Source organism: Dromiciops gliroides, chromosome 2 (genome assembly GCF_019393635.1).
Source record: "Dromiciops gliroides isolate mDroGli1 chromosome 2, mDroGli1.pri, whole genome shotgun sequence".
Taxonomy (NCBI): domain Eukaryota; kingdom Metazoa; phylum Chordata; class Mammalia; order Microbiotheria; family Microbiotheriidae; genus Dromiciops; species Dromiciops gliroides.
The window spans coordinates 249154963-249169395 of NC_057862.1; the positions used below are offsets into that span (position 1 = coordinate 249154963).

General features: G+C 34.4%; 1 protein-coding gene across 1 annotated transcript in view; it reads left to right on the forward strand.

The window, feature by feature from the left end:
- Nucleotides 1–4488: 4488 nt before the first annotated feature.
- Nucleotides 4489–14433, forward strand: part of PCNX4 (pecanex 4) — a 37551-nt gene continuing 27606 nt past the window's right edge. Inside the window, 22 exon segments of the mRNA XM_043980238.1 lie at nt 4489–4644; nt 4647–4661; nt 4664–4749; nt 4751–4834; nt 4836–4958; nt 4960–4980; nt 4982–5008; nt 5010–5051; nt 5053–5234; nt 10749–10770; nt 10772–10797; nt 10799–10927; nt 11088–11157; nt 11159–11236; nt 11238–11297; nt 11300–11359; nt 11361–11442; nt 11445–11606; nt 11766–11831; nt 11834–11865; nt 12007–12022; nt 12025–12128. Coding sequence (XP_043836173.1) covers nt 4539–4644; nt 4647–4661; nt 4664–4749; nt 4751–4834; nt 4836–4958; nt 4960–4980; nt 4982–5008; nt 5010–5051; nt 5053–5234; nt 10749–10770; nt 10772–10797; nt 10799–10927; nt 11088–11157; nt 11159–11236; nt 11238–11297; nt 11300–11359; nt 11361–11442; nt 11445–11606; nt 11766–11831; nt 11834–11865; nt 12007–12022; nt 12025–12128 — 1593 coding nt within the window. The 5' untranslated portion in view covers nt 4489–4538.

Genomic DNA, 14433 nt, shown 5'->3' on the forward strand with positions numbered 1-14433 from the left:
CAGCCCCCTTCTGTCTTCTCCAGCATATTGCCCCATGAATCCTTCTTTCTCTCTAATCTTTGACCTCTCCATATCTATTGGTTCTTTCCCAACTGCCCTCAGATTGCCTAATATCTTTCTTTCTCTTTAAAAAAAACTTCATTAGACTCTACTATCTTTACTAGCTGTTATCCTGTAGCTCTCTTTCCCTTGAGAAAGCTGTCTATACATAGTGCCTTCACTTCTTTTTCTTCTAAACCCTCTGAAATCTGGTTTCTGACATCATCATTCAACTAAAACTGTTCTCTCCAAAGTTGCTGATGATCTCTTTTTTTATTATAAAAGTATTTTATTATTTTCCAGTTACATGTAGAGATAGTTTTCAACATTTGTTTTTATAAGATTTCTGGTTTCAAATTTTTCTCCCTCCCTCCCCAAGTCAGTAAGTAATCTGATATAGGTTATATATGTACAATAACATTAAACATATTTCTGTATTAGTCATATTATAAGAGAGGAATCAGAGCAAAAAGGAAAAACCTCAAAAAAGAAAAAACAACAGCACCAAAAACTAAAGAAATAGTATGGTTCAATCTGCATCCATATTCCACATTTTTTTTTTCTGGATTTGAAGAGTCTTTTCCATTGTGAGACTTTTGGAACTATCTTATACCGTTGTATTGCTGAGAAGAATCAAGTCTATCACAGTTGATCAACATACAATGTTGCTGATACTGTGTACAACTTTCTCCTGGTTCTGCTCGTCTCACTCAGCCGATTATGATCTCTTAATTGCCAAATTTATCTTTTCTCGTTTTGTCACCCTTTTTTTCTGCTTCATTTGACACAGTGGGTTTTCTTGAAACTATTCTGCTGGTTCTCCTGTGTTTCACTACTTCTGTTTCCTCTGCTGGTTCATTATCCATATCATGTCCCTTTACTATGGGTATTCCCTAAGGTTTTGACCCAGGCCTTCTTTTCTCTCTCAGGAATTCTTAACTTGGGGTCCATAAACTTAATTTTAAAAAATATTTTAATTGTACTTAAATATAATTGGGTTTTATTTTAATCTTTTGTATTTTATGCATTTAAAGATTCATGACACAAAAAAGTTTAAAAAGTTTCCCTTTCTCTGTCAGAAGGAAATAAGAGAAGGGGAAGGGAATAATAAACATTTACACAGTGTCTAATATGTGCCAAGGTACTATGCTAACCTCTTTACAAACATCTTATTTGATCCTCACAATTACTCTGTGAGGTAGATGTTGTTTTTTACCCCCATTTAACAGTTGAAGAAATTGAGGCAGAGGGGCAGGAAAAAAATAGAACTCTAAGGACAAAGCTTTAGAAGATACACTAAAAAAGCAGGTATGGAAGGAAGAAAATCAAAGAAAAAAGGGAAAGTGACTAGAGAGGGAGGAAAAAAGCAAGATGTTAAGGGTGTAGAAAACACAGCCAGAATTTGTGGTGAAAACTTCTAATTTCTTTCTAAATTTCTTTAAATTTAATTATTTTTCATTTAGCAAGCATTTATTTATTTGTTTATCTATTCATTTATTTATTTATCTGTCTACTTATTTATTATTTATTTATTTTTTTTGGGGCAATGAGGGTTAAGTGACTTGCCCACAGCTATTAAGTATCAAGTGTCTGAGGCCGGATTTGAACTCAGTTCCTCCTGAATCCAGGGCTGGTGCTTTATCCACTGAGCCACCTAGCTGCCCCACCTTATAAATATTTTTGCATATATATGCCCTTGTCCTCTTTGGTCATTTTAGAGATATGAGCCCAGTAATGATAATCACTGGGTTAAAAGAATATGCACAGTTTAGTTGTTTCTTGGGCATAGTTCTAAATTACTTTCCAGAATGACTGGTCTAACATATCATTAACAAAACCATTCATTAGTGTCCCTATTTTTCTGAAGCCCATCTACATTTGTAATTTTCTTTTTTTTCATCTTCTCCAGTCGGATAGGTATGAGAAAGTACCTCAAAGTTGTTTTAATTTAAATTTTCCTGATAGTGATTTTGGGCATTTTTATATGACTATAGATAGTTTAGATTTCTTCCTTTGAAAACTGCGTATTCATATTCTTCAGCTGTCATTTGGGGAATGCATTTTGTTCCTATAAATTGAATTGGTTCTTATATAATTTGCATTTTGAGGCCTTTATCAGAGAAACTTGAAAGTATTTTTTCCAAGTTACCTGTTTCCCTTCTAATTTTAGTTGATTTAGTTTTTACTTATGCAAAAACGTTTAAATTTTATGTAACCATTAATTGTCCACTTTATCTTCTTTGAACCTTTCTGTCCTCAAAACCTCAAAATACAAATTCCCTCATTAGTCATATCTGAAACCATATGTCTTTTTTCGACATTTTAAGTTCATTATTTTGGTCAGGAGATGAATGGTGTGTTCCTCTTCATTCGTTTGGACTCATGATTTATCATTACATTGATTAGAGTTTTCTAAAGTCTTTTAAAATATATTTTCTCTATAATGTTATTGTACAAATTGTTCTTAGTTCTGCTCATTTTGCTCTGTATCAATTCATAAAAGTCTTCTAGTTTCCTCTGAAATTGTCCATTTCATCATTTCTTATGGCATAATGATATCCATTATATTCATATACCACAATTGTTTAGCTGTTCTCTATTTAGAGAATACCCCCTCCTTAGTTTCCAAGTTTGTGCTTCCCATGAAAAAAAACTATTATAAATATTTGTGTCCATATAGATTGTTTTCTTTCTTTAATTTTTTTCTGATATAGGCCCCGTAGTAGTATAGCTGGGTCAAAGAATATGTACTCTCCTGTTACATTTTTTTAAAAAATTATTTATTTGTTTGTTTTTTGCGGGGCAATGAGAGTCAAGTGCCTTGCTCAGGGTCACACAGCTAGTAAGTGGTCAAGGTGTCTGAGGCTGGATTCAGTTTTTCCTGAGTCCAGGGCCAGTAGCTTTATCCACCTAGCTGCCCCTACTATTATATTTTAAATGATATAATTTATATGTACATTTCTAGGAATACATTGCTTGTATAATGTAGGAAAAGCATTTCATTTGGAGTAATAGAACTTTCATTCGGTTTCTAACTATATAAATACATATATAAAACGAAAGGAGGTTGATTAGATGATCTCTAAGGCCTTCTCTAGTTCTGAATTTAAGAGCATGTGAATCCTTAGACTCTCTAACCATTCTGCCCCTATAAAGTACTTTTACTGAAGGGGGGAAAAAAACCCTTAAAAGCACAATAGAAAAATGACCAGTGTAAGCTAATATATTTACTTGAGTTGAATAATGGAGTTCTAACTTCGAATCTGTACTTATTTATTTATTTTATGTATAAGGTATTTATTTTTTCCGTTATATGTAAAGATAGTTCTCAACTTTTGTTTATACAAGCTTTTACAATTCAGATTTTTCTCCCTCCCCTCCCTCCCCCCCCCTCCCTACACAGCAGGCAATCTGATATAGGTTATATCTATATATCTATATGGATATGGATATGATATATACACATAATAACATTAATCCTATTTCTGCATTAATCCTGTTACAAGAGAAAAAATCAGAGCAGTGATGCAAAACCTCAAAATAGAAAAAAAAAAACCAACAGCACCCAAAACAAAAGAAATAGTATGGTTCAATCAGCATCTATACTCCCAAGTTCTTTTTTTTTTTTTCTTCTTGGATTTGGAGATATCTGTAGTTATTTAAATGACTCAATCTCATTGATGTAGTTGTTTTCTCTTTGGGTACATATTGTAACTGATACACATCTGTTCATCCTGCATGATTCTATGTTGCCCCATAGAGTTTCTACTGAGAATACATGCAACGTGGGTGAGGACTTCCTTTAGATCTTTTAACGTTTTGTGGATACTAGTACAACATTGGAGCTGTCCCAGCTATTCTCTCATTCTCTCCTCCCTGATTGTCAGACCTCATTTAAGTCTTGCATTGCCTAATACCTTCACACCACTTCTTCTGAATAGAGCACCATAGAAATATGTGCAGCAGACTTAAACCTGCTATGCTGCTCTCTGTCCCCCTCTGATATTTGCAATCATACAGCAACACTGGGAGAACATTTGTAGGTTTTTTAAAAATATATATATTTTAGGGGCAGCTAGATGGCGCAGTGGTTAAAGCACCGGCCCTGGATTTCAGGAGTATCTGAGTTCAAATCCAGTCTCAGACACTTGACACTTACTAGCTGTGTGACCCTGGGCAAGTCACTTAACCCCCATTGCCTGCAAAAAAAAAAAAAAAAAAAAAAAAGAATCTACCCTGCAATATCTTCTACCATACTCCCCACCAAAAACAAATAAAATTTAAAAATATATATATTTTAAAATGTTAAATTACTTAGTTTGGTATAATCTGAAATGATAAATATTAGTAGAAGAGTATGTAACAATAAAATAATAATTACTTTTAAATTTTTATGAATGACATTTTCAAATGTTGATCTTTTTTCTTTTTTTTTCTTCTTAGATGAGCTCCATATGACAGCGAAGATGAGACTTTTACGCTATTTATGAGTGAAAAGAATGGGTCCAGATTGTACCTTCTTGCTGAATGATTACAAGCAGGACTTCTTTCTGAAGCGCTTTCCACAAACAGTTCTTGGAGGCCCTCGATTCAAATTAGGCTATTGTGCCCTCCTTACATATATGTAATCAAATAATTCTTTTTCTGATACCATGGGTTTTAGGAGGAATAGGAACACTCTTATACCAGTTAGACATTCTGAAAGACTATTTATTCTGCAGCACTTTCAGGTGGATTGATGGTTTTTGTTGCATTTGTCATCCAAATGACAAGTTTATACGCAAGAAAGAAATCCAGTGACTATAGAACGAATGCTGAATCCAGATACCTTGACAGATGAAGATGAATATGAATCTTCAGGTTGTGCAGATGCCGAAACAATCAAGTTTATAATTCCAGGAAAGAAATATATAGTCAACAACTGTTTTCCATTCTGTACTTTGCTGGAGTCATTTGTGGACTTGGAACCATGGTATCTGCTTCCCAACAGATAAATTTTATTATATAGTAATTATGGGAGGCACTGTTATGATATTTATCTTTGGATGGGTGACAGTGTGCATAGGAGAATATTCATTAATCATAAATACAGCCACTGAGACTGCTACTTTCCAAACACTTGACAATTACGAATTTACTGCTCTCATGAGGCCTCTTTATATTATTTTCTTTATTGCCGTGGATCTTGCACACAGGTAAAAAAATTATGTTTTTTATGCCTTCAATTGCTTTAGGTAAATGTATAAATTATAAAATAACTTTCCTAAAGAGAAAATAATTTAAAATAATAATTCAAATACATTTCTATTACCATAAAATTAGTGAGGAATAATGTCTTAAAAGCATAAAACCAGTCTTCCACAGGATAATAGGTTAGGATTAAGGCAATTATCCAGGTAATCGAGGAAGAAGAGTAAAAAAACACTTGTTTATGTATGAAGTCATGTCAATTCATATACTTACTTCAATAAGATGGTTGAAATCTCTAAGAGGTATTAATGTCAGTTTAAAAATGAAAATATGAATTTTTATGGAATTATTTTTATTTTTCAAAACAACAAGTTTTTAAAAAATTAATCTGCCTAGGGGCAGTTAGGTGGTGCAATAGATAAAGCACTGACCTGGATTCAGGAGTACCTGAGTTCAAATCCTGCCTCAACACTTGACACTTACTAGCTATGTGACCCTGGGCAAGTCACTTAACCCTCATCGCCCTGTAAACAAAAAAAATAAATAAAATAATCGCCTCTCCCAATAGTCACTTTGCTCCCATTGAGCAAGTTTGTTTTTTTTTTAATCTCCTAATATCTTGCTGCATAGTCTGGCAAATATTCCTACATTAGCCGTGTTCAAAAATATATGTGTCTTGGGGCAGCTAGGGTGGCGCAGTGGGATTGAGCACGGCCCTGGAATCAGGAGTACCTGAGTTCAAATCCGGCCTCAGACACTTAACACTTACTAGCTGTGTGACCCTGGGCAAGTCACTTAACCCCAATTGCCTCACTAAAATAATAAAAAAATTAAAAAAAAAATATGTGTCCTTTTGGCATTTTAAAAGTTCTCACCTTTCTATCAGGAGGTGAGTAGAGTGCTATGGTCTTCATGCTTTTGGACTTTATGTTTTATCATTGCATCGATCATGTGTTTTCTAAGTCTTTAAATGTTGTCTTTCTCCTATAATGTTATCATTGTATTGTACTAATTTGGCTCATTTTTCTTTGTATCAGTTCTTAAAGTTCTTCTCTCACTTTCCTCTGTGGCACAGTAATCATTGTTTATGGCACAGTAATATTGTATTACATTCATATACCCCAATTTGTTTAGCTGCTTCTCAGTAGGAAGTCCCCCCTGTAGTTTCCAATGAAAAAAGCTGTTATAAAATATTTGTGTCCATTCCTCAACTAATTTTTTTCTTTTTTGGATTGTTTTTGAGGTATCAGCCTAGTCACATGGCATAGTGGGTCAAAGGATTTGCAGAGTTTGGTAACTTTTCACTTTCGTTCAAATTGCTTTCCAGAGTAGACTGGACAATTGAAAGCTCCATGTACCCTGTTTTCCACAGGGCCCTCCCATCTTTGTCATTTTCCTTTTTGGTTATCTTTCCCAGTGACAGTACTGGGATAGTACATCAAAATTGCCTTGCTTTGCATTTCTCATACTTGTTAGAGATTTTAAAGCCTATTTATGTGATATTGATAGCTAGCTTGAATTTCTTTGTAACCTGCTGTTCATATCCTTTGGCCATTTATCTATTGGGGAACAGTTTTTAGTTCTTATAAATTTGAATTAATTTCTTGATACCTTGGAAATGAGACCCTTTACCAGAGAAACATATTACAAAGTGTTTTTTCCTGTTACTTTCCTTTAAGTTATACTACATCAAATTCTTGGTGCAAAACCTTTTAATTAAAAAAAATCTCAAAACTGTCCTATTTCATCTTGTGTGATCCTCCAACTATTTAACGTTTTTAGTTTTAAAAAAAATTCTGTGCCCTAGATTTTCATAAATAATGTTTTTAAATAGATGAGATGTTAAAATCAATAAAGTAGCTAATCTAGCTCTTTGTGTTAATACTACCTCATCAAAAGAACCAAACTGAATCTTTTGAGAAAATGAGCTTTAATACGGAAAAAATGTGCTTAGTTCCCTGTAATTTTGTATGGAAACATTATATTAAATGATAATTATTTTTGCTTGTTCTCCCCTTAGCTTGACTCTTATTTCTCTGTTTCTATAGATTGCAGCTTTCTGTTCTCCAGGTTAGTATTCAGGTAGAACTATAACAGGCACTTAGATATTTTTAGTCCAGTAAAATAAAACTGACTAACCCCTAGTGTCTTTTATTTTAAAAATATTGTTTTTCTAGTTATACTTGCATTTATGAACAAGGACTGACTATACTATTTATATAGTCTTATCACCATGACAAAAATATAATATGTAATTGATGACTTCAGAAGAAACAGGTTTATATGTTGGTCTCTTTGCTGGAGGTATGATTTGTAACTTAGAGTAATCAGATGGATTGTACTTTAATACTTTAAAAAAGTTATGAAGCATTGTATTTCTATGTATATCTATATATGTACCCCTAAAAAGTTTTTTCCTTTTTTTTATAGAGTTTTTTCAGTCTCAATTTACAGAGTAGTTTTTTCTACCCCTTTGCTTATAATCCATACCTTGTGTTAAATGGTAATTACAAACCTAATGATATATAGCCTGATATTCACTTGGAAGGTCAACTCCCTGGCTAACACCTAGCAGAGGACTTTTTGAAGGAAAAGTATAACTATTACATGGTTAACTATTATTTATGCCTTTGCGTCTTCACTTATTCTTGAACTAACATTAAAATAAATGTTTGCTAAAAACCTGACTGGATTTAATAGATAAGACACATTTATTTAAACAATTTTTTAAAAATTGTTATATTTCTTTAAAAAAAAAAAAAGGGAGTTCAGGGGCAGCTAAGTGGTACAGTTTATAAAGCACTGGCCTTGGATTCAGGAGGACATGAGTTCAAATCCAGCCTCAGATAACTGGACATTAGCTGTGTGACCCTGGGCAAGTCACTTAACCCTCATTGCCCTAAAAACCAAAAGAAAACAAACAAAAAGAAATGTTTGGGGCAGCTAGATGGCGCAGTGGATCAGAGCACTGGCCCTGGAGTCAGGAGTACCTGAGTTCAAATCCGGCCTCAGACACTTAACACTTACTAGCTGTGTGACCCTGGGCAAGTCGCTACCCCCAATTGCCTCACTAAAAAAAAGGGGGGGGGGAGTTCAAAGAAAATCATAAAATATATCCTCTACCATCAATGTCAGTGGATAAGTAAAAATTAATCTAAATTTGGTCATTTCTGCTTTACTAAATAAGGAGACTAATACATAAATTAAACACAAAGATAACAAGAACAGTTATTAACCAAGATTCAAATATATACAGAATTTGCTCTTCAGATGGATATTGCTTTCTGAGGCATGTAATCATGAAACCCTTTTCTCTCCCTCACCCCCCCCCCCTTTTTTTTTACACTTTTCTCTCAACATTAGATTATAGGACAGCTGCGAAAGCTAACACAGTATCCCATCTCTTTAATATATTTTACTGTAGTCTTATTTAACCATAATAATAAGTAAGTCACTATATATTCATCATATATAATTTAATCATCTCTAAGTTTGTTTATTTAACAACAACAAAGCATAAATCTGTTCATTTTCCATGAATATTATACATGGAATTTATTCTGAAGTGTACCTCCAAATTGTTTGGGTTACATTTATGTAGAATTTTGAGATTTACAAAGTCTTTTTTCATAGCAATCAAAATAGTTAGTACATGCTTCATTACCTCTGTTACAATGAAATAACTTAGCACCCATGAGGCTAATTGGCTTAACAAGGACTAACAGTCCGTACTTGGCCTGAACCAGGTCACCTTATTCCGGTCTAAAAACATTCTTTCCGACTTTCACATGGCCTTGGTTTGATACTTTTTTATTCACCAAGGTTAATAAATTTCTCCCTTTCCCAAAACATCACGAAATATTTTCTGGTAATGAATAAAAGTAAATTTAAATATTTTTACCCAATTAAAAAAAAGAAAGGCTGACTTTACAAATATAAAATTACAAAACACTGAATTTCCAAAGCAGTAGACTAAATTACTTTGCATTAGTCATAAAACTACTCCTGTACCATATGTAGAGATGATCTTTCCATGATTATTTTTTTCTTTGGTCTTAATATAAACAACAGTGGATTGTCATGATTTGAATTAACATATATGCAGAATATCGACATTTTATTTATTAGAATAGCTTTGAACAATATAATGTAAGAGGACATTTCATTTTTTTTTCCACAGCTCTAGTCTTTCCCTTGGCTTGTTTTAGATGATAGGATGGTGTTTTTTGTTGGTTTTTTTTTTTATAGCCAAGTGTTTTCTTCTTAGAACTAAATGAAATTGGTTTTAAAAGTTAGCACTGATGACTGTACCCGTATAATCTATACCAAATTGCTTTCCTTTTTGAGGAGGGAAGGGAATGTGGGAGAAAATTTGGAACTACAATTTTAAAATACAAATATTAGGGGGCATCTAGGTGGCACAGTGGATAAAGCACCAGCCCTGGATTCAGGAGGACCTGAGTTCAATCCTGCCTTCATACACTTGACATATAATAGCTGTGTGACCTGGCAAGTCACTTAACCCTCATTGCCCTGGGGGGTGGGGGGTGGATACAAATGTTAAAAACTTTTGTTTATATTTTTAAAAATTGAAAAAATATTTAAGTTCTTGTTTCCTTTTTTTCTCAGAAAATATAAAGGCCATGTATTCTAGTTCAGGGGAAAGGATTCTATCACTGTGCTCTCTGTCTCGTTCGTCTGGTTTTTGTACATTACTTCTGATATATTGCTATGTATTTAGTTAGTAGGGTTATCTTGGCTTTCATTATTTCCTTGACTTTATTCATTGAGCTCAAATTCTTTATAAACTCTGCCTGTGGTTCACTTGTCATGTTAGAAAACTGGAGGTAGAGAATCTCTTACACAGGTTGTTAGCATCTTTGCCTCCTAATTGAATAATTTCACTTAATTGACTTTAAGGGTATAATTTCATGAATAATTCATGTAGGATTCTTTCTCCTGCTTAATATGGAATTGTGCTTTATGTGTAGGTTTGGGCGACCTGTCTACAATTATTTGTATGTGGGATTCTTTTTCTGGAAAGAACCTTCATTAGTGCACCATAGTCTAGGAGAAAGCTCACTGGAAGATTAGAAGTCAGGACCTGGGTTCTAATTCTAGCACTGCCATTTACTGGTTCTGTGATCTCTATTAAATTATAGGCTAATTGAGATCAGGGACTTTTTGCTCCTCTTCTGTATTCCCAGGCCTATACTAGTGCCATGCACGTAGTAGGTGCTTAAAATATGTTTATTGAATGAATGAATGTACTTTAGATAGGTCAGATAATTTCACCAAAGAGGGCCTTAGTCTCCTCTTCTCTGTAAAATGAGAGGGTTGGAATAGATAATTCCAGCTCAGTTCAATTCAACAAATACATAAGTGTCAACCACATTCTGGGCACTGTGCTAGAGATACAACGAAAAATTCAAAACCATTCTATCTTCAGGAACTTAGACTGTACTGAAATACCCCTGTGATAACTTATTTTTGTGTAATTTTGAATTTTTTTCTTGTAGGTTTACAGTTAATATACCAGCCCCTAGAACAAATCAATCATATTTTGCACTCTTGTTTGTATTTTGCCCATTCTATGGGCAATGGGGACTCTGCCCCCACCTGATGCACTTTTTCTGTGGGGAATGGAGCAGGTTTTGGAGTTTGCCCTTGGAGGTTCACCTATGTCAAGCCACCTAAGGTAAATTTTTTTTTTAAAATGTTTTTGGAAGTGTTATAACATTTTTCCTTTTTAAATTTTATGAATCCTTTCGCTTTTATGTTACCATTAATTTCCAATAAATATGAACCTTCCCTTGTCACAAAGGTTACATCAATCTTTTTTTTTCTTTTCTTCACAGGTTAATAGTAATGTTTCTAGTTTCTGCTGGAACCGCTGTAGCATCCTATTTCATTCCCAGCACTGTTGGATGTGGTCCTTTTCATGACTGGATTTGGATTCCTACTAAGTCTTAACCTAAGTGTGATTGGTCATTCTGTGCTTGAAGGCAAAACTCAGACAAAGAGCTCCAGCCAAATCTGAAACTCTACATGATAGTTCAAAAAAACAGTTATTGGGTGGCAGGAATGCCTTTTTTATTTCATTTTACTTGTTTTAGCACTAATTGAAGCTAAGCCTTCTGCATTTTTATGCTGGTTTTTCAGCCTTTTCCAAAACCAGCCCCCAGACTATTGTTAGTTATGTTTTGGTGGTACTATTATGGTAACATGGCTGCTGAGGGAAATTCAAAGTGTATATGTGTTTGGAATTTTCCAAAACCCTTTCTACCCAAAGGATACAAGAACTGTGACTGTCTTCTTGGAGAAGCAAACAAGACTTATGAAAGCTGGTGTTGTCAGAAGAATATTGCTAACTCTAGGTAGGAAAATATATTTTACTAAGTAAAAAATGGTTTTAGTATCATTAATTTTGCAGTCAGTTTACTGAAGTATGCAGCTATCTCAATTTTACCAAATTAAATTATGGTAGAAAGCATTCACCGCTAGCAAAATTTAATTTTTGTTCATTATTATTTCAGTGTCACCTTTTGCTATGATCGCATTTCTTTCACTTGACAGTTCCTTACAAGTACTCCACTCTGTATCTGTTGCATTGGATTCACAAGAGCCTTTAGAATGGTAACTTTTGTGTGCATTTAAACTATTTTACTATTTGCCATATTGAGGAAATGTTTGACTTTTTGAGGGGTTGAGGGGAATATAATTTTGCTTGGAAGATGTAACTTCTTCCCATTAAAATTGTCTCTGTATTTATTACAGGTATGGCAGAATACAGAAATGCATTATTGGAAATGGTAGTTGTATCATTGATGCAGTTACTTATATTCAATAAAGACTTGTGGTGGAACAGAAGCCTGGACACAGGAATCAGACTTTTATTGGTAAATTTAATTGATTTTAATAACCTAATGCTTACCCCTTTTCTTTTTAAAATTTTTCTCAGTTTGGTAGTAGTCATTCAATCATTTGAACAATCCTGTCTTTGGTTAGACTCTAGGTTATTTACTTTAATATTGGAAGGTTAAAAAGGTTTGGGAATTAAAACATTAAATATTAAACCAGTGTAATGTGGAGTATATTGAGCAAAAATGATGTATTGGGAAATGTTGAAAAGTAAGAATATTTGTAAAGTAAAAAAAAAAAACAACCAGCCTACTTTCTACTGTACTTTCCAGGCTCTAGCAAACCTCTTTATACTAATGTTCTCCACCCACTCAGAATACCAATTTGAGGTCTTGAAATACCCATTGATCATTTACAGTAGGATTATTATGTATATAGGCTGGAAAGCTGGAAGCATTTGATTATCATCAGGCTAGAAGCTAGAAGTATTTGATTATCATTCGATGCAAAAACAAAACATAAACATTATCCTTCATGCAGAATAAGTAGACATTTGTACATAGGTCTTTTAGGGATTAAAGAGGGATGTCTTTGTGAAAATCATATTAGCCACTAGAGATAAGTTAGAGACAATAGTGAAATTGCATCCTCACTGAAAAATTCTTTTGAAAAATCAGAAATATTTTTCAGAAAGAATTATTAAAAACTTATTAAGGGGAAAGAGATGGAATATTAATAAATTCTATTTATTGATATACAAGACAGTAGTGCTGAACTTGTTTACATATTTGCATCTCTTTTCATATACATGTATATTTATAACACAAGTAAGGAGCCTTTTTAGACTTAAGTCATTAACAACACTGTTGTGTGTTTCCAAATTAATCAGAAGAAAGAAAGGGAGAAGAAAAATTATGGGGAGAGCTATGATGAGAAATAATTATGGGGAGAGCTCTGATGGGAAATAGTAGGAAGACTCGTCATGTATGCCACTGTGCAGGATTCCTTTGTGTAAGGATTGGACTAGATGGCCATTGAGGTTCTCTTCCAACTCTCAAATTCTTATTCTGTAAACCTACTATGTGTCAGGCATTGTGCAAGGCAACAGGGATATGGTGGCAAAAACAAAAGTGTCTCCACATAAGTTTCTATTCCATTAAGGAGACAGCATGTATGTACATAAATAAATACGTTCAGAATATATACAGAGTAGATTAATTTGTTGGGAAGGCTCTCACAGCTGAGGATGGAGGGTAGTGCAGGAAAGATTTAATGTAGGATATGGTATCACAGTTCAGTTTTGAAGGGAAACAGTATTCTACAAGGAAGTGAAGTAGGAGTGCATTCCAGACATGAGGGACCAGCCAGTGCAAAGACATAAGAGATGGGAGATGGAGAGTTAGCATAAAGAATGAGGAGGACCAGTTTGTCTGGACCAAGGGGTACCCAAAGTGGAAGTAATATGTGATTGGGTTGAAAAAGTAGTTTGGAGCCAAGTAGTAAAGTACATTGAAAGAAAGGAATTTATATAGAGAGGCAGGTAGGGAGGCTACTGAGTTTATTGAACTGGGTTTACTGAATAAAGTCATCGTAATAATTGGAATGGTGCCACTGCTGGAGACTTACTGTAGAAAAGCTCCGCCATGAGAAGGCCTCTGAGAGGCAAGCCACATGGTCAAGGTCCTTGGCGTCTGGAAGTGACGTTTGCTCGTGGGTACTGTCTATCAAGGCTACCAGCCAATCAATTTGAGGAGCCTCCCATTTCTAGGAGGAGGACACAAAGTAGAAAGCAGATGCTGGCAGAGGGGTTCTTGATTTTTTTTTTGTTTCCTGACCTCGTCATGGTGGGTCGGATGATAGGGTCTCTTAGAAATAGTTAGATTTTTACCTTTCTCTCTGATCCTAATGCTCTTTAATAAATACTTAAACATTTAAATACTCTTGCTAAAGCTTATAATTTATTGGCGACCACTCATTAGATTTTAGATAGTATAGCTAGAATTTTACCCCTTACAGTTTGGCAACCACGAAGGGACTATCTCTTTAAGAAGAATTTTGGCAACAAAGGCAGCTGTGGCTTGGGGGCTGGGAAATGCCTCCACCCACCAAGTGAGTTGATCAAATATAACAAGGCAAAATTTATAATGTCCTGCCTTTGGCATTGTAATATAGTCAATTTGCAAGTGCTCAAAGGGTGTATATGCTAGAGAATGTCCTCCATAAACTTTGGCCTTGAAAGCATGCTGATTATAGGATTGACATGTGGAGCAGCCCAAGCTGATTTGAGATGCTGTGTTATCTAGGTCTCTTCTACAATGCCTTGTGTACCAAAATGGCCTTTGT